The following is a 20,779-nucleotide window of genomic DNA, read 5'->3' on the forward strand; positions in this document are numbered from 1 at the left end:
TCTCTCTCTCGCTCTGCCTCTCTCTCTCTCTCTCGCTCTGCCTCTCTCTCTCTCTCGCTCTGCCTCTCTCTCTCTCTCGCTCTGCCTCTCTCTCGCTCTGCCTCTCTCTCTCTCTCTCTCTGCCTCTCTCTCTCTCTCGCTCTGCCTCTCTCTCTCTCTCGCTCTGCCTCTCTCTCTCTCTCTCGCTCTGCCTCTCTCTCTCTCTCTCGCTCTGCCTCTCTCTCTCTCTCGCTCTGCCTCTCTCTCTCTCTCTCGCTCTGCCTCTCTCTCTCTCTCTCGCTCTGCCTCTCTCTCTCTCTCTCGCTCTGCCTCTCTCTCTCTCTCTCGCTCTGCCTCTCTCTCTCTTCTCTCGCTCTGCCTCTCTCTCTCTCGCTCTGCCTCTCTCTCTCTCGCTCTGCCTCTCTCTCTCTCTCGCTCTGCCTCTCTCTCTCTCTCGCTCTCTCGCTTCTCTCGCTGCTCTCGCTCCTGCCTCTCTCTCTCTCTCGCTCTCTCTCGCTCTCCTCTCGCTCTTGCCTCTCTCTCTCTCTCGCTCTCTCTCGCTCTCTCTCGCTCTGCCTCTCTCTCTCTCTCGCTCTGCCTCTCTCTCGTCTCTGCTCTGCTCTCTCTCGCTGCCTCTCTCTCTCTCTCGCTCTGCCTCTCTCTCTCTCTCCTCTGCCTCTCTCTCTCTCTCTCGCTCTGCCTCTCTCTCTCGCTCTCCTCCTCTCTCTCGCTCTGCCTCTCTCCTCTCTCTCGCTCTGCCTCTCTCTCTCTCTCTCCTCTGCCTCTCTCTCTCTCGCTCTGCCTCTCTCTCTCTCGCTCTGCCTCTCTCGCTCTCTCGACTCTGCCTCTCTCGCTCTCTCTCGCTCTGCCTCTCTCTCTCTCTCTCGCTCTGCCTCTCTTCTCTCTCTCGCTCTGCCTCTCTCTCTCTCTCTCGCTCGCCTCTCTCTCTCTCTCGCTCTGCCTCTCTCGCTCTGCCTCTCTCTCTCGTCTCTCTCGCTCTGCCTCTCTCTCGTCTGCCCTCTCGCTCTGCCTCGCTCTGCCTCTCTCTCTCTCGCTCTGCCTCTCTCGCTCTGCCTCTCTCTCTCTCTCGCTCTGCCTCTCTCTCGCTCTGCCTCTCTCTCGCTCTGCCTCTCTCTCGCTCTGCCTCTCTCTCTCTCTCTCTCTCGCTCTGCCTCTCTCTCGCTCTCTCTCTCTCTCGCGCTCTGCCTCTCTCTCTCTCGCGCTCTGCCTCTCTCTCTCTCGCGCTCTGCCTCTCTCTCTCTCGCGCTCTGCCTCTCTCGCTCGCTCTCTGCCGCTCGCTCTCGCTCTCGCTCTCTCCCCGTCTCGCTCTCTCCCCGTCTTGCTCTCTCCCCGTCTTGCTCTCTCTCTCTCTCTCCCCGCCTCTCTCTCTCGCTCTCTCTCTCTCTCCCTGTCTCTCCTGCAGCTGAGACCATAGTGAATGTATTAGACTTTAAGAAGGACGTGGGGCTGTGGCATGGCATTCTCACTGTGAGGACCAACCAGCTGGGCTTTCAATGGGTTTCACACAGACACACACACACACATATATATATATATATATATATATATATATATACACACACACACACATACACACACACACCTCTGCCCGGGGCTTAGAGGACTCGTTAAAGATCATTATATTCTTACTATGTTTTCTCTGAACACTGTCTTGGAATGGGAATTATATTATCAGAGGCTTTTTACCACTGTTGCTAAATTAGTTCTCCCAAATCCAATTAAAAGGAATAGTGAATATATTCTAATGTGTAGCCACAGGGAGTTTTGTCTCCATTGTGTTAGTCCAATACTAAGGTTGAGCCCCAGATGGGACTCTGCTTCCTATAGAGTGCTCTACTTTTGACGAGGGTCCATCGGGCTCTGGTCAAAAGTTATGTACTACAAAGGGAATAGGGTGCCATTTGAGACGCATACAGTAATTCATCAGTTTTAACCAACCAGATCTCAGATCAGTTTTCTCATTAGCCTAGAAAAAGTCTGATCATTACAAGTCTTGATTGAGTCTAAAGGCCCGCACAGATGGTACGATTTTAGCTGTCTCTTGATTTTGCCGTCCGGGACAGAAATGTCCACGTCATGGGGAAATTCTTTGGTCGTAAACGATTGTCGGAGGTCTTGGCTCGTTCAGTGTGACAGGGTGTAGGTCTGCCGATGAAATGCCACTACGAGCGGTCGTAGGCTCAAGTTCTGGCAGTGTCAGAAATGTTGAGCCTTCATCTTGTAGTGTGGCTGGTGTTACGAGCCAATCCCGGTAACTGACCAATAGGAACACGGCCGGCATCGAGTATGCACACGATAACACGATTATTATGAATAGAATAGGCAGATTTTTATAATAGTTATATTTAAACGTTTATATGCGTCTGCAAGAAGAACGATTTCCCTAATAATCATGTTTACATGACACATCTGAAATCAGGCAACCTGATGGGATTTTGATAAATGCAGAAAATCACCGATCAAAATGTACGTTCTACCATTTTTGGGAAGCACATTTGATTCTGAGTTCGGACAAATTAAGTTTTTATGTGAAAACCTATTTCTAAGATGCACGTTAACATAAACATAGGAGTGTTGCGCTGCTGGTGCTGGCACCTGCACAGATCAAATACACAGCTTCAGCTGACGTAGCCTACAGGGTGTCGGCTGATGTAGCCTACAGGGTGTCGGCTGACGTAGCCTACAGGGTGTCGGCTGACGTAGCCTACAGGGTGTCGGCTGACGTAGCCTACAGGGTGTCGGCTGATGTAGCCTACAGGGTGTCGGCTGACGTAGCCTACAGGGTGTCGGCTGACGTAGCCTCGCAAGCCAATCGCAGAATGTTACGACAGAACTGAATCAAATCGTACAATCCGGCCAGGCTGATGACAAGATTTGAATTTGGTAACACCGCACAGTGTGACATTTTAAATAATCGTAGACGGAATCCAAAGTAGAGTGTGGGAAGTCTTAACATCTTAATGGTGGTTCTGATTTGAATCTTGACTTGCATATCATCACGGCTCTGAGTAACATGTGTCTCCTGTTGCAGAGTGTGATGAACATGATGCATGTTATCAGTATACCCTACTCACTGATGAAGGTCAACCCACTGTCCTGGATCCAGAAGGTGTGCCAATACAAAGGTCTGGACTCACCACCTCTCTATTCACATGACGTCTGTTAATAACTGCATGTCTGTTTGACATCGGATGCTGTGCACCTTCTAGTCGATTATGTGTTCATTTATTTGTATAATACGTATGATTTGATATGCAGTTCAAACTGTGTTGTGACTTTTGGCATTTTGACTTATTATTTTGAATATTTTGGCTGTGATCCCCATGTGAACTGTCCCTAATCCTTGCTATGGTCTGATTCCTCCCCCAGCGAAGGTGGCGTGTGTGAAGTCCCGAGACATGCACTGGGCCTTGGTGGCACACAGGGATCAGAGGGACATCAACCTGAGCTCACTACGCATGCTGGTGGTGGCCGATGGAGCCAACCCCTGTAAGACCCCACTACCGTAGTACTGCATCACGTCTCTCTATCAATTCAAAGGCCTTTATTGGCATGGGAAACATATGTTTACCTAATAGATATGGGAGTTGATCAGGATTGGATTTTTATTCAAATTCTTTGTGGGTCTGTGTAATCTGAGGAAAATGTGTCTCTAATATGGTCATACGTTTGGCAGGAGGTTAGGAAGTGCAGCTCGGTTTCCACCTCGTTTTGTGGGTAGTGGGCACACAGCCTGCCTTCTTCAGAGCCAGGTCTGCCTATGGCGGCCTCTCTTGATAGCAAGGACAGTCTGTACATAGTCATAGCTTTTCTTGATTTTGGGTCACGGTAGTCAGGTATTCTGCTACTGTGTATTCTCTGTTTAGGACCAAATAACTTTCCAGTTTGCTCAGTTTTGTTGATTCTTTCCAATGTGTCAAGTAATTATCTTTTTGTTTCCTCATGATTTGGTTGGGTCTAATTGTGTTGCTGTCCGGGGGCTCTGTGGGGTGTGTTTTTGAACGTAATCCCAGTATCAGCTGACTGAGGTGACTCTCCTCCAGGTTCATCTCTCTGTAGGTGAGGGCATTGTTATGGAAGGTTTGAGAATCACTTCCTTTTAGGTGGCTGTAGAATTTAATTGCTATTTCTGGATTTTTATAATTTGTGGAACTTGTCCTTATTCTACTAGGCATGCCTTATTTGGTGTTGTACATTGTATACAGAGGATGTTTTTGCAGAATTCTGCATGCAGTCTCTCAATTTGGTGTTTGTTATATTTAGTGAATTGTTGGTTGGTGAGCGGACCCCAGACCTCCCAACCAAAAAGAGCAATGGGTTCTATAACTGATTCAAGTATTTTTTGACAGATCCTAATTGGGATGTCAAATTTCATGTTCCTTTTGATGGCGTAGAAGTCCCTTCTTGCCTTGTCTCTCAGATTGTTCACATCTTTGTGGAAGTTACCTGTGGTGTTAATGTTTAGGCCGAAGTAGGTATAGTTTTTTTGTGTGCTCTAGGGCAACAGTGTGGAATTTGTATTTGGCAACCGGACCTTTTTTGGAATAATTGGTCTTACTGGGATGAACTGTCTGGGCCCAAGTCTGACACAATCTCTGCAAAATATCTAGGTGCTGCTCTATGCCCTCCTTGGTTGGGGACAGAAGCACCAGATCCTATGGAAACAGTAAACATTTGACTTCAGAGTCAATTAGGTTGAGGCCGGGTGCTTCAGACTGTTCTAGAGTCCTTGACAATTCGTTGATATAAATGTTGAAGAGGGTGGGGCTCAAGCTGCATCCCTGTCTCACCCCCCTGAGGAAATAGAAAAAAAAATGTGTTGCCAATTTTAACTGCACACATGTTATTTGTGTGCATGGATTTTATCATGTATGTTTTCCCTCCAACACTGCATTCCATCAATTTGTATAGCAGACCTTCGTGCCAAATTGAGTCTAGCTTTTTTTTTTTTATCAACAAAGCATGAGAAGACTTTGCTTTTGTTTTGTTTATTTGTTAATAAGAGTGTTCAGGGTGAATACATGCTCTGTCGAACGGTAATTTGGTAGAAAGCCAATTTGACATTTTCTCAGGACATGAAGAAATGTAGAAGTCTGCTGTTAATGATAATGCAGAGGTTGCTGTTGACACATATCCCACTGTAGTTATTGGGGTCAAATGTGTCTCCACTTTTGTGGATTAGGGTGATCAGTCCTTGGTTCTAAGTATTGGGGAAGATGCCAGAGCTGAAGATGATGATGATGATGATAAAGAGTTTATATCCAATTGGAATTTGTGGTCTGTATATTTTGTTTAATTTAGGATACATCAACACCACTGGCCTTTTTTGGGTTGAAGGGTTTGTTTTGTCCTGTAGTTCATTCAATGTAATTGGAGAATCCAGTGGGTTCTGGTATTCTTTAATAGCTGACTCTAAGATTTGTAATGAATCATCTGTTTTTTTCTGTTTGTTTTATAGGACCAAACAGATCAGAGAAGTGGTTTATCCTCTCTAGGGTATGTGGGACGCTAGCGTCCCATCTGGCCAACATCCAGTGAGGTTGCAGAGCGCCAAATTCAATTACAGAAATGCTCATTATAAAAATTCAGAAAACCAAACATATTTTACACAGGTTTGAAGATGAACTTCTTGTTAAACCAACCACAGTGTCATATTTATAAAAATGCTTTTGGGCGAAAGCATACCTAGCCCAGAACATACCTAGCCCAGAATATATATAGCCCAATTGACAAATTATTACAAACAGTAACCAGCCAAGCAGAAGCGTTACAAAACTCAGAAATAGAGATAAAATGAATCCCTTACTTTTGATGATCTTCATATGGTGGCAATCAGAAGACATTCATTTACTCAATAAATGTTCCTTTTGTTCGATGAAGTCTCTTTATATCCAAAAACCTTGTGCGTTTTCTTCAGTAATCCACAGGCTCCAGCTCAGTCAAAACAATCAGACAAAAATCCAAATTGTATCCGTAAAGTTCATAGAAACATGTCAAACGATGTTTATATTCAATCCTCAGGTTGTTTTTTTTTGCCTAAATGATCTATAATATTTAAACCGGACAATAACGTTGTCAATATAAAAGGTAAACAAGAAATGCACATGCGCCTGAAACTCTGCGTCACGTTAGGGTCCACTCGTTCAGACTGGTCTTACTCCCTCATTTATAAGATAACAAGCCTGAAACAATTTCTAAATACTGTTGACATCTAGTGGAAAGCATAGGAACTGCAAATGGAGTCCTAAGTCAATTGATACTGTAATGGCATTGAATAAAACTACAAAACCTAAAATAAACTACTTCCTGAATGGATTTTTCTCAGGTTTTCGCCTGATAAACCAGTTCTGTTATACTCACAGACACTATTTTAACCGTTTTGGAAACATATAATCTACTAGTTATATGCATATCATATCTTCTGGGCCCGAGTAGCAGGCTGTTTAATTTGGGCATGCTTTTCATCCAAAATTCCGAATGCTGCACCCTACCCTAGAGAGGTTATCCATACATCTCCATTTTGGATAGATGGCTCTTCATGTTGTTTGTTTAGTGTGTTCCTATTTTCCCAGAAGTGGTTATATGGATTATTCAGTTATGTTGAGCTGATTTCTGATGTGCTGTTTTCTTTTTATGTAGTGCATTTCTGTTTTGTTTTAGTATTTAACCATAGTGAAGGTATATGCTCAGGTTTTCTGGGTCTCTGTGTTTTTGGTTGGATTGGTTCCTCAATTTCTTTCTTAGAAAAAGAAATAAGGTTTTCATTCCACTGTTCCGACCAGCAAAATAAATGTCTGAACCGTTTTTTTTTCAGTTTATATCGTTCCTTTCGGTTATTTTTTTTAACCATTTACTCAAGTTTTTTAAAACATTTTAGCTCATTAACTAACTTCACCAATCAGTGCAGATAGAGCAGGCAAGCTAGTTGTTTACATGCGTGATGGACAGACAAGTCTAGCGAATGGCGCAAGATGCAACTGACATTTTGCAGGTGGGGAAGAGGGCGAGAGAGGTTTGAGGAGGAGGCTTGAAGCACTGAGCATCTTATGACATGCATTATCTGAATTAGGTCCACAGAATTATACATAGAAGGAGTGGCTTCTATAGAGGAACTTTGAATGTCCTTTGAGCTAGCTAGCTAACAATCTTGTGTGTGCAGAGCAGGGCCAGAATTAAAAACACGTCTTGCCTTTTTGTAGTTAATAAATCCAACGTGAAACGTGATAACTAGGACTATGGTATCCTTAACTAGCATTGAAAAAGTGAATCCATTCTTCTGTTGCTAATTTAAAATCTCTCGCTGTCTTATTGTGGTGGTAGAATTTGGGGTGAGCTGCTGTTACTTTTCAAGGGATACATTCTGTGTTGGACTGTGATATGCCTTTCATAGACTCCTGGTATGTCTGTACCCTAACACAAGGCCACTGTGTTCCATAACTGTTGCTTGTATAAAATAACTATTGTGTAAACAATATGATTGTATTGTCACCTCCCACTATATAATGAACATGTTGGAGTTCTTCCCTGTGAAATCAGAGGTAGATCTCGCTTGCAGCTGCTTGTATTACATATGTTTCTATTATACAATTAAATAGTCTCTGCCTTAATCTCTGGATAAAATTTTCCACAACAATCTCAATCAAGCTTGTAACGTCAGTACTGTAGCCTATTTTTCCAAGGGGGGATGTGCAGGTAGCCTAAACATGCACATGCAAATATTTTCTGCTTGCAGGAAAACACTGGAATGAGAACTTTGCATAGGCGTTTTGTTGTGGGACTAGGAAAAAAATGCCTGGAACATAAAATAACATTGTTAACCGGTTCCCATGCTTCTTTAAAGAACGGTTCTGTTCCGGAACAGTATGGATCATCAGTTTTCTGTTCTGTTCCAGCGCCTGCTGTTTAGGCTTTCTACTGCCAAGTTTACACAACTGCAGTGAAATTTGTTGTTGGCTAATTGTTTACTTTCCATCCATCTGTAGCACTTCTTAATAGTATGCCATTTGTCTGGCTTTGATGTCTCATGATTGAGTATTGCTTTGTTGAAGAAGACCAGGGTGCTACCCTTCCCCAGATCTGTGCCTCGACAGAATCCTGTCTCGGAGCTCTACGGACAATTCCTTTGACCTCATGGCTTGATTTTTTTGCTCTGCCATGCACTGTCAACTGTGGGACCTTTAAAGACAGGTGTGTGCCTTTCCAAATCATGTCCGATGAATTGAATTTACCACAAGCGGACTCCAAACAAGTTGTAGGAATATCTCAAGGATGATCAATGGAAACAGGATGCACCTGGGCTCAATTTTGAGTCTCATAGCAAAGGGTCTGAATACTTATGTAAATAAAATAAAAACTGTTTCGCTTTGTCATTAAGGGGTACTGTGTGTAGATTGATGAGATTTATTTTTTAATCAATTTTAGAACAAGGCTGTAACGTAACAAAATGTAGAAAAGGTCAAGGGGTCTGAATACTTTCCGAATGCACTGTAAGGTTATTATACAGCCAATGTTTGTCTATGGAGATGGCATGGCTGTGTGCTTGATTTTCTACACCGGTCAGCAACGGGTCTGGCTAAAATAGCCGAATCCACTCATTTGAAGGGGTGTCTACATACTTTCTCTCACAAACTCATTTTCCAATCAGGAGAACCCACATGGGGTCGCGACCCCTAGTGAAGAACGCTATGATTTTGAAGTGATCTGAGGGGTGTCAGTGGGCTGACTGAATGCTCTGAGAGACTGTGTTGGGGTTGGTGATAGTCGTCTACAGTACTGCTGCCAAGAGATGAGCTGTAGGTGTACCTACCGTAGGAGTCCCCTCGAAGCCTACCATTTGATTATGTACAGACCCAGACGAGTACATGTTCCTGGGTCTGGAAATGATTGATCTCCCCCTCTAGGATGGAGAAGCTGTCTAAATTAAAGTATGGTGATTTTAGTGGGGGGATACAGGTAGCACACAGGATGGAAATGTTCTCTGTTGAGATTATTTCCTTATTTATTTCCAAATGTGCCTGTTTTTATTAATTGAATAGTGGGTTAGGTCTGCTTTATACCAAATTAGCATACTCCCTGGGTCTCTTCCCTGTTTCACACCTGGTAGTTTGGTGGATGGGACTACCAGCTCTCTGTAACCTCAAGGGCAACCAGTGGGTCCATCTCCTCTATACCATGTTTCTTATAGGATGACAATGTCTATATTTCTTTGGTGAAATGTCCTCACTCACTCACACCACAGAAACATCACTGCTCAGAGTTTGTGTTGTGCATGAGTCATGGCACCTGTTGACAACAGGTCAGAGTAGAAGCCTAGAGTTCCACCATCCAGTAGGTCTAACTTGAACTAGACACCACCCAGGACAGTCTTCTATGAATCCAATAACTTGTTCCATACAGATCCTATAATTCACTAGTGGACATCGGCATCCTAGCAACATGACAAAACAAAATCTGTGGTCAATGAAACTTTAATTCTAGATATGGTCAAATATTGTAGAAAACTATAGGATCTCTAATACTTTGTACTGTAACCTATTCTGTGGCAGCCTATGTTCATGATGCGGGGCTCATAGAATGTCTCTTTGTCATCTAGGCTAAGTCATCTTATAACTTTAGGGAAATGCATTTAATGGCCTAGTGAAGTATACTGTAGCCAATATATAATTGACCAAGCAGCGGTCATGGAACAACTACAGTAAGTTACCACTGATGCTGTAAAAACATATACTACCACAGCTACGTTACTATAGCTAGTGGGACCTATGGCGACAATAACGATTGAATGATGTGGTTCACTTCCAATGCTAGCCTTATAAATGTGACTCTAGAGAATATCATTGAAAGGAACAAATGAGTGAGAATGGTTTAGAGGCAGTGAGGTCTGGTAACGGAGGGCAGTACAATCCGGTTACATCATTTGGTGATTAACGGTATGCTTGCTGAGCTCAGCCTGACAGGGTTATGGTGTGGGGCAGACAAGCAGTGTAAGCTGGGAGAAAATCAACTGCCACAGCAACTAACCTGCTGTAACGGTTATCCACAGAATCAAACAATGCTGACATCTTAGATTGGTATAATGTATTGGTGTTTTCCTCCCTTTGCCCAGGAGCCAAATCTATTGCTTCCAACCTACTCAAAAACAGCACTTGCCAACTTGAATGGGAATGAGGTAGTCTTTCAACACGTTTGTATGTAGTATCACTAGGATGTCTGATTTTGTTCTTGCACATTGACTGTTAAGGTACACCTCTCTCTTGTCCATCTTCCTATCTCTTATCCATCTTCCTCTCTCTTATCCCTCTTTGTCTTTTGCGCTCTCGCTGTCTCTCTCTCAGGGTCCGTCTCGTCGTGTGATGCATTCCTCAATGTCTTCCAGAGTAAGGGGCTGAAGCCGGAGGTTATCTGTCCCTGTGCCAGCTCCCCAGAGGCCCTCACTGTAGCCATCAGGAGGTACACACAAACACTCATTACTATGAACTTTTATACAAAACTCTTAAGTTAACTGTCCTGTGGGTTATGGCAGTTATAGCTGCCACCCATCTATTGTAGCTCAACTTCAAATAGCCCCTGCTTACAGTAATGAGGGCAAGTTTAATTAAATCTCAAATTACAGGAAAAAAAGTTAACTCCCTGCCCTTGATTATGACACTATAAAAAGCTTACTGTGTGCGCCACATGCATCACTTATAAATTACATCTTGACATTAAGGATACTGTGGCAATTACGTCATTTCATTTCCAGGACACAGCTTCAAACTCGCAAATCTAATCAACAGCCTGCCAATAAAACCCAATTCCCATTTCTACCCTGTTGCCCACACACACACACAAACACACACACACACACACAGCACCATTAATGAAAGCACCCCCATGATGGCGTTGTCCTGGTGTTTTATGGCCCTCCGTTTCCCCGGGGGCGTCGAGCACCCGCTTCCACTAAGGGAGTAGCCCCATCCCTAGCCGTCTAATTGGCAGATTTTTAAATGAGATGCAGGTTTTGATTTGGGGATGTGTATTTTGGAGCTTGTTGATAGGGGCGCTACACTGTGGTTGACCCCGGTTCTGACCTCAACCTCTCCGTGTATGTCTACCAGGATGAATGGGATATGCAGAAGACCCATTTATTTTGTTAGTCATGAAGCAAATGGACAATAAAGTAATCTTCTTGTTAATAGGCCGACAGACGACAGTAACCAGCCCCCGGGGAGAGGAGTACTGTCCATGCAGGGTCTGAGTCACGGGGTCATCCGGGTGGACTCTGAGGAGAAGCTGTCTGTTCTCACCTTGCAGGATGTCGGCACTGTCATGCCAGGAGGTAAACACTAGGGTTGCAATACCGGTTACTTTCCCAATATTCCCAGGTTTCCAGAAATCCTGGTTGGAAGATTCCCGGCATCAGAATGGAATAAGAAGGAAGTCTGGTAACCTGCAACTGGTGTCTCTGGAAAAGCTGGGAATTTTGGCAAGGTTACTGGAGATTGTGTAACCCTACTACAAACACAGCTTTATGTCTGCTTTATGCCCCTAGCAAGGATAGAAAGCAGCATAGCAAACAGAATGTTCAGAGATTCATTGAATTTACCAGACACACACACAATTATCCAAAAAAAGATTGTTTTGATATCCATATTTTTAGATGAAGCAGAAGTTGTTCATTATCCAGATAACGTCATATGATAGAGTTTCCATCAAATGGAATCTTGTTTTCCATGTAAAATCCTGGCATTACTCACGACGATGCCTCATAACTGACCAACACGCATAAAGAAGTTATATTGACCCTGAAATGAAAATATAAAAAGTGTAAATAAAAAAACATTCCTCAACGGAGAGTTCAACCTAAGGAGTGTGTTTTTGTGATTTGGCTCAGTGGGAGGGTTGGAGAGGGTAACTCAAATGTCACCCTATACCATACATAGTGCCCTACGTTTGACCAGAGCACTATGGGAATTTTATAAGGTGTTTGGGACGCAGAAAGACCGAAGAAGAAGAGAGGGGGTTGTGTGGTGGGTTTCTAGATTCCTGAGGGCCCTGACCTCCCCAGCATGTGGTGCCAAGATGAGTGCCTGGCTGCCTGATACAGAGATCATAAAGAACCTTTCCACCCACACAGAGGCCCTGCAGCCATGACCCAGGGCCGCGGGCCTCCCTACCACCTCCCTACCCCTTAACCTGTCTCCTTCCAGCACCCTAACCTCATTTCCTCACCTGCTCTCTGTTAGGGGTTTCCTGGAAGTGTGTTGTGGTCCTGAGGACGCAACACCTTTTTATTGAACACAAGGGATGTGTCCCAAATGGCATCCAGTTCCTTGTATAGTGCACTACTTTCTACCAGAGCCCTACAGGTACTGGTCAAAAGTAGTGCACTAAATAGGGAATATGGTGCCATTTGGGACACAGACCAGAGGAGTGCACCCTATGTGCTGCAGAGTAATGCAGTGGCTATATAATGAAGTGCACTTGGCTTGATGGGGATCATTGAGGTAGCTGGGCCTGGCTTCACTGCTCTAAACTCCTCTCTCGCGCGCACTGCTGTTTACAAAAAAAAAAACTCTCTCCCTCTTTCTTTCCCCTCCACTCTCCTCTTTTTGATTTCTTGCAGCTCTCATGTGTGTAGTGAAACCAGATGGGGTTCCGCAGTTATGCAAAACAGATGAGATCGGGGAGCTGTGTGTGGGTTCTATTGCCACGGGGACGTCGTACTACGGTCTCTCAGGCATGACCAAGAACACCTTTGAGGTAAGGCCTAACAGCATGGTGTTGTGGGCTGAGCTACCCCTGGGTCCTGGCTAGGGACGGTTAGGATGCCTGGGGATTGGCTCTAACAACTGCTGCTGTTCAATAGTTCTTAAAAACCCTTCCACATTCCTCAAGTGCTCTATATAATCCATTAGTGGCGAGAGAGTCATTTAATGGAATTGCACCCTTATGTGATGCCTTCATTCATTCATTCATTTGTTTTATTTATCCATTGGGCTAATTTTAATCACTTTCTGTGTATTGCAGGTTGTTAGGAGAGTGGTAAACTAATGTGTATGTCTGTACTCTAGGTGTTCCCCATGAACAGTGTTGGGGCTCTCATCAGTGAGTACCCCTTCACCAGGACAGGCTTGCTGGGCTTCGTGGGTCCTGGGGGACTGTGCTTCATCGCTGGCAAGATGGACGGCCTCATGGTGGTGGGGGGAAGGAGGCACAACGCTGACGACATCGTGGCTACAGCCCTGGCTGTGGAGCCCATGAAGTTTGTCTACAGGGGGAGGTAGCTGTTCATCTATCAGTTGTGGATAGGGACAGGAGTTTTTCTTCATGTGTGACCATACCAGGAAAACCTCTGGGCCCTATTTGAAAGGCTCTATTTCTTGGTCAAGTCCTGTGGACTGGAAAAGCTTGTGACACTACTTAAATAAGAAATGATGGTGATCATAGCTGATTGACTGTTTGTGCTTATGCAGTGTTGGTAACAGTATTGGTCTCCTGTTTCTCTATGCTACAGGATAGCTGTGTGCTAATTCTAACAGTGTGGTAACAGTATTGGTCTCCTGTTTCTCTATGCTACAGGATAGCTGTGTGCTAATGCTAACTGTGTGTCAACAGTATTGGTCTCCTGTTTCTCTATGCTACAGGATAGCTGTGTGCTAATGCTAACTGTGTGTTAACAGTATTGGTCTCCTGTTTCTCTATGCTACAGGATAGCTGTGTGCTAATGCTAACTGTGTGTTAACAGTATTGGTCTCCTGTTTCTCTATGCTACAGGATAGCTGTGTGCTAATGCTAACTGTGTGGTAACAGTATTGGTCTCCTGTTTCTCTATGCTACAGGATAGCTGTGTGCTAATGCTAACTGTGTGGCAACAGTATTGGTCTCCTGTTTCTCTATGCTACAGGATAGCTGTGTGCTAATGCTAACTGTGTGGTAACAGTATTGGTCTCCTGTTTCTCTATGCTACAGGATAGCTGTGTGCTAATGCTAACTGTGTGTTAACAGTATTGGTCTCCTGCCTCTCTCTGTTTCTCTGTTCTCCAGGATAGCAGTGTGCTAACGGTGTTGGTCTCATTCTGTATGTAATTCTATGGTTGGTCTCCCATCTCTCTGTTCTCCAGGATAGCAGTGTGCTAACAGTGTTGGTCTCGTTCTGTATGTAATTCTATGGTTGGTCTCCCATCTCTCTGTTCTCCAGGATAGCAGTGTGCTAACGGTGTTTGTTTCATTCTGTATGTAATTCTATGGTTGGTCTCCCATCTCTCTGTTCTCCAGGATAGCAGTGTTCTCCATCTCTGTGTTACATGATGAGAGGATCGTGGTGGTGGCAGAGCAGAGACCTGACTCTACAGAGGAGGACAGCTTTCAGTGGATGAGCAGAGTGCTGCAGGTGTATATATACACACACACACACACACACACACCAGTAGACTGAGCCCTGTACTGTAATAACCCAGGTCTCTGGGCTCCTGTCCATTTTTTATTTTATTTATTTATTTTACCTTTATTTAACCAGGTAGGCAAGTTGAGAACAAGTTCTCATTTACAATTGCGACCTGGCCAAGATAAAGCAAAGCAGTTCGACAGATAAAACGACACAGAGTTACACATGGAGTAAAAACAAACATACAGTCAATAATGCAGTATAAACAAGTCTATATACAATGTGAGGTGAGAAGGGAGGTAAAGGCAAAAAAGGCCATGATGGCAAAGTAAATACAATATAGCAAGTAAAATACTGGAATGGTAGTTTTGCAATGGAAGAATGTGCAAAGTAGAAATAAAAAATAATGGGGTGCAAAGGAGCAAAATAAATAAATAAATTAAAATTAAATACAGTTGGGAAAGAGGTAGTTGTTTGGGCTAAATTATAGGTGGGCTATGTACAGGTGCAGTAATCTGTGAGCTGCTCTGACAGTTGGTGCTTAAAGCTAGTGAGGGAGATAAGTGTTTCCAGTTTCAGAGATTTTTGTAGTTCGTTCCAGTCATTGGCAGCAGAGAACTGGAAGGAGAGGCGGCCAAAGAAAGAATTGGTTTTGGGGGTGACTAGAGAGATATACCTGCTGGAGCGTGTGCTACAGGTGGGAGATGCTATGGTGACCAGCGAGCTGAGATAAGGGGGGACTTTACCTAGCAGGGTCTTGTAGATGACATGGAGCCAGTGGGTTTGGCGACGAGTATGAAGCGAGGGCCAGCCAACGAGAGCGTACAGGTCTCGTGAAGGATGCTTTGTTGCGAAATAGGAAGCCAATTCTAGATTTAACTTTGGATTGGAGATGTTTGATATGGGTCTGGAAGGAGAGTTTACAGTCTAACCAGACACCTAAGTATTTGTAGTTGTCCACGTATTCTAAGTCAGAGCCGTCCAGAGTAGTGATGTTGGACAGGCGGGTAGGTGCAGGTAGCGATCGGTTGAAGAGCATGCATTTAGTTTTACTTGTATTTAAGAGCAATTGGAGGCCACGGAAGGAGAGTTGTATGGCATTGAAGCTTGCCTGGAGGGTTGTTAACACAGTGTCCAAAGAAGGGCCGGAAGTATACAGAATGGTGTCGTCTGCGTAGAGGTGGATCAGGGACTCACCAGCAGCAAGAGCGACCTCATTGATGTATACAGAGAAGAGAGTCGGTCCAAGAATTGAACCCTGTGGCACCCCCATAGAGACTGCCAGAGGTCCGGACAGCAGACCCTCCGATTTGACACACTGAACTCTATCAGAGAAGTAGTTGGTGAACCAGGCGAGGCAATCATTTGAGAAACCAAGGCTGTCGAGTCTGCCGATGAGGATATGGTGATTGACAGAGTCGAAAGCCTTGGCCAGATCAATGAATACGGCTGCACAGTAATGTTTCTTATCGATGGCGGTTAATAACTAAAGAGACTGTGGTTTCACTATTAAAGCTGTTTCCAGCTGTGTGATTGCAGTCAAAACAAATGAGATAACATGTTCTCTTCCTCTTGATCCGATTACACATGGCCTTGGTGTCTCTATCGTCTTTACGACTGTAGCCATATTCCACCTAAGTCAAATGTTCACTTAGTTCACGCATGGAGACAAAAGGAGAATTTGACTTAATAGGAAGTTTGTGATTTGCTCCTTAGCCATCCATACCTCACATGTCAAACACTGGCACCGTGTTCCTCCACATACAGGCAATATGACCTGTCTTTACTACTGTAAGCATATCTAATTGTCATATACAATATAATAGTGCAGTCCTTTTGAGGCACACATCACCCTAATCCCTGTCTCCTTCCCTCCCCATATAGGCCATCGATGGGATCCACCAGGTGGGGGTGTATTGCCTGGCCCTGGTCCCCTCCAACACGCTTCCTAAAACCCCTCTGGGGGGAATCCACCTGTCAGAGAGCAAGCAGCTGTTCCTGGAGGGCTCCCTGCACCCCTGCAACGTCCTCATGTGTCCCCATACCTGTGTCACCAATCTGCCCAAGCCCCGGCAGAAACAACCGGGTCAGACACTATATTACACCATCCTGAGTGGGTCTGCCTGGGGGGTTGATAGTTAATTTGTGTCATAGAAATCATTAGTTTACATGGTGATAGAGATATCTACAGCCATTTAATTCATCTTCATATTTCTTGATTCTGTTGGATGAGATGTAGAACTATTCAGGACTGTACAGGGTGTGTTTTGTAGTCTGGCCTTGTAACATGTCCCATCTGATCCAACACATCCCAAACTGTCACCTCTCTCCATTAGTTATAGTACTGCGTTGCCCCTAGATAGATGTTAATTTACAACACAGGTTTCTGTCTGAAAGGCAATCTGTCAGAGTAGAATCCATCCAGTCAATTGGCCCATCCATTCGGTGGCCTTCGCCTCTGAACACAAGGTCAATCTCAGCCCACCCGGTCTCTGTAAATCTCTGGGAATTAGGGGGAGTTCACTGCACACACAATGTGAGCTAGTATATATCACTGTAGATCACAGCCAGGGATATAGATTCCACATGTTTGTATCAGTGTGTCTCTCTGTATGTGTGTTGTCTCACCTTTATCCCTCTGTCCACAGAGATCGGGCCTGCCTCTGTGATGGTGGGGAACCTGGTGTCGGGGAAGAGGATTGCCCAGGCTAGCGGCAGGGACCTGGGCCAGATGGAAGACAATGATCAGGCAAGGAAGGTGTGTGTGCTGTGCTGCTCTCTGAGGGCTTGGTTTTCATCAACACCATCTACATTAGCACGCTCATTAAACCATGGACTGTGGGCTTCCAGCTGAATATTCATCTGTGTCCCAAATGCCACCCTACTCCATACATGGTGCCCTACTTTTGACCAGACCCCTATGGGCCCTGGTCAAAAGTAGTGCACTATATAGAGAATAGGATGCCATTTGGGACGTCATATGAATCAGTTGAATATTGGCACACTCTCCATGTTTAAGTTGACCATTGACTATAATTTGATCCCCTCATATGTAAACACTATAGTTGTACTGTAGTTCAGCTGTTGTTCATCTATAGTCTCCCAAAATCATCTGAATGATTTATCCAACATCTGTTGTATAGTATTCTATTCCTCCTTTCATGATATCTAAGTGTTTATATGGATGGATCAGACCATATACATTTCTGCTCTCATGCCTTGCACAACACAGCAACAAATACCACCGCCCCGTGGTCCAGTAGGATGTATTGTTACTCTGATTTTTGACTCAAGTGTCAAGGCTACAAATGTCCTGGGATCGGTAGACTGATGTTGTTACAGAACTAATATGGAACAAAGCGTTTAAAAGGATTGTTGAGACAGGCAACATTAGGATATTTAGTATGCACAGTACTAAAGACATTTCTCAATGGTATTTTCCATTTCATAGACAGATGTCTAAGAGGCTCTCTGTCTCTGAGATACCTAATAATAGGCTGTGTAACTGTACTGTGAACTGCGTCCCAAATGGAATTTTCCTTATGTAGTTCCCTTTGTATTCCCTGTTGGCCCTGGTTAAAAGTAGTGCACTAATATAGGGATTAGTGATCCATTGGGACCAGTGCGGTGTGTTTGCAATAGACTGAAGTAGATGGATGGGACTGTAGAGTGCAGAGTGCCTACCCCAGCATAGCTCTAGATGCTGACACTAGGCCTCTGGTCTCCCTGTATCATAGCTCTAGGTACTGACACTAGGCCTCTGGTCTCCCTGTATCATAGCTCTAGGTACTGACACAAGACCTCTGGTCTCCCTGTATCCATAGCTCTAGGTACTGACACTAGGCCTCTGGTCTCCCTGTATCCATAGCTCTAGGTACTGACACTAGGCCTCTGGTCTCCCTGTATCATAGCTCTAGGTACTGACACTAGGCCTCTGGTCTCCCTGTATCCATAGCTCTAGGTACTGACACTAGGCCTCTGGTCTCCCTGTATCCATAGCTCTAGGTACTGACACTAGGCCTCTGGTCTCCCTGTATCCATAGCTCTAGGTACTGACACTAGGCCTCTGGTCTCCCTGTATCATAGCTCTAGGTACTGACACTAGGCCTCTGGTCTCCCTGTATCATAGCTCTAGGTACTGACACTAGGCCTCTGGTCTCCCTGTATCCATAGCTCTAGGTACTGACACTAGGCCTCTGGTCTCCCTGTATCCATAGCTCTAGGTACTGACACAAGACCTCTGGTCTCCCTGTATCAAATCAAATCAAATTTTATTTGTCACATACACATGGTTAGCAGATGTTAATGCGAGTGTAGCGAAATGCTTGTAATCTCCCTGTATCATAGCTCTAGGTACTGACACTAGGCCTCTGGTCTCCCTGTATCCATAGCTCTAGGTACTGACACTAGGCCTCTGGTCTCCCTGTATCCATAGCTCTAGGTACTGACACTAGGCCTCTGGTCTCCCTGTATCCATAGCTCTAGGTACTGACACAAGACCTCTGGTCTCCCTGTATCATAGCTCTAGGTACTGACACTAGGCCTCTGGTCTCCCTGTATCCATAGCTCTAGGTACTGACACAAGACCTCTGGTCTCCCTGTATCATAGCTCTAGGTACTGACACTAGGCCTCTGGTCTCCCTGTATCATAGCTCTAGGTACTGACATTAGGCCTCTGGTCTCCCTGTATCATAGCTCTAGGTACTGACACTAGGCCTCTGGTCTCCCTGTATCCATAGCTCTAGGTACTGACACAAGACCTCTGGTCTCCCTGTATCATAGCTCTAGGTACTGACACTAGGCCTCTGGTCTCCCTGTATCCATAGCTCTTGGTACTGACACTAGGCCTCTGGTCTCCCTGTATCCATAGCTCTAGGTACTGACACTAGGCCTCTGGTCTCCCTGTATCCATAGCTCTAGGTACTGACACAAGACCTCTGGTCTCCCTGTATTATAGCTCTAGGTACTGACACAAGACCTCTGGTCTCCCTGTATCCATAGCTCTAGGTACTGACACTAGGCCTCTGGTCTCCCTGTATCATAGCTCTAGGTACTGACACAAGACCTCTGGTCTCCCTGTATCATAGCTCTAGGTACTGACACTAGGCCTCTGGTCTCCCTGTATCCATAGCTCTAGGTACTGACACAAGACCTCTGGTCTCCCTGTATCATAGCTCTAGGTACTGACACTAGGCCTCTGGTCTCCCTGTATCCATAGCTCTAGGTACTGACACTAGGCCTCTGGTCTCCCTGTATCCATAGCTCTAGGTTCTGACACTAGGCCTCTGGTCTCCCTGTATCCATAGCTCTAGGTACTGACACAAGACCTCTGGTCTCCCTGTATCCATAGCTCTAGGTACTGACACTAGGCCTCTGGTCTCCCTGTATCCATAGCTCTAGGTACTGACACTAGGCCTCTGGTCTCCCTGTATCCATAGCTCTAGGTACTGACACAAGACCTCTGGTCTCCCTGTATCCATAGTTCTAGGTTCTAACACTAGGCCTCTGGTCTCCCTGTATCCATAGCTCTAGGTACTGACACAAGACCTCTGGTCTCCCTGTATCATAGCTCTAGGTACTGACACTAGGCCTCTGGTCTCCCTGTATCCATAGCTCTAGGTACTGACACTAGGCCTCTGGTCTCCCTGTATCCATAGCTCTAGGTTCTGACACTAGGCCTCTGGTCTCCCTGTATCCATAGCTCTAGGTACTGACACAAGACCTCTGGTCTCCCTGTATCCATAGCTCTAGGTACTGACACTAGGCCTCTGGTCTCCCTGTATCCATAGCTCTAGGTACTGACACTAGGCCTCTGGTCTCCCTGTATCCATTGCTTCCTTTCTGTTTCCACTGAGTGTTGGAACTATCCATCAACATTTTCTTTCTATGAAGTAGGAAGCTTAAACCAGTCAAACACAGACTGTGATGTAATGTTGGCTTCTCTAAGCCCTTACTTCATATCTGGGTAGTGGATAGCGGCATACTGGTTGGTATACTGCGTGTTGGGGAAGGATTGTAGTCTTGGTTAGTTTGATTTGATTAGATTTGCCTTGAAATATCAAACAGTACATTTCCCTCAGGGCTTTAGGACGACCCTGGCAAATGGCATCCTATTCCCGACAGTGCACTACTTTTTGAACAGGGCCCATAGGGCTCTGATCAAAAGTAGTGCCCTACATAGGAAATAGGGTGCTATTTGCGACGAAGCCCCTGTCAATACAGAGATGTATGTGATTTGACTGATTCTCGATTTGATGGCACTTTATTTTCCCTTTCCAGTGGCAGAGGTTTGGAAAGTAATTATTAATAAAGGAATGTGAGGTGCCTGGCTGGTGGCACTGAGCAATGGTGAGCATAGCCGTACCGTAGCGGAGACAGAATTGATTTCCCCTTTCTCTCATGCTGAAAAATCTC

General features: G+C 45.0%; 1 protein-coding gene across 18 annotated transcripts in view; it reads left to right on the forward strand.

Annotated features, from left to right (window-relative positions):
- The window catches only part of LOC109874612 (disco-interacting protein 2 homolog C), a 250,244-nt gene that overhangs the window by 207,602 nt on the left and 21,863 nt on the right, over positions 1 to 20,779 (forward strand). For 17 of the 18 annotated variants that reach the window (XM_031809778.1, XM_031809772.1, XM_031809775.1 and 14 more), the window contains 10 exons: positions 1,403 to 1,467; positions 3,032 to 3,125; positions 3,370 to 3,489; positions 10,335 to 10,449; positions 11,178 to 11,317; positions 12,605 to 12,741; positions 13,053 to 13,261; positions 14,257 to 14,371; positions 16,250 to 16,451; positions 17,014 to 17,123. In XM_031809778.1, the coding sequence (XP_031665638.1) occupies positions 1,403 to 1,467; positions 3,032 to 3,125; positions 3,370 to 3,489; positions 10,335 to 10,449; positions 11,178 to 11,317; positions 12,605 to 12,741; positions 13,053 to 13,261; positions 14,257 to 14,371; positions 16,250 to 16,451; positions 17,014 to 17,123 (1,307 nt within the window). The remainder of the gene's footprint in view (positions 1 to 1,402; positions 1,468 to 3,031; positions 3,126 to 3,369; positions 3,490 to 10,334; positions 10,450 to 11,177; positions 11,318 to 12,604; positions 12,742 to 13,052; positions 13,262 to 14,256; positions 14,372 to 16,249; positions 16,452 to 17,013; positions 17,124 to 20,779) is intronic. The other variant, XM_031809774.1, reaches the window with a different exon arrangement.

This window comes from Oncorhynchus kisutch, linkage group LG30 (genome assembly GCF_002021735.2).
Source record: "Oncorhynchus kisutch isolate 150728-3 linkage group LG30, Okis_V2, whole genome shotgun sequence".
Taxonomy (NCBI): Eukaryota; Metazoa; Chordata; class Actinopteri; order Salmoniformes; family Salmonidae; genus Oncorhynchus; species Oncorhynchus kisutch.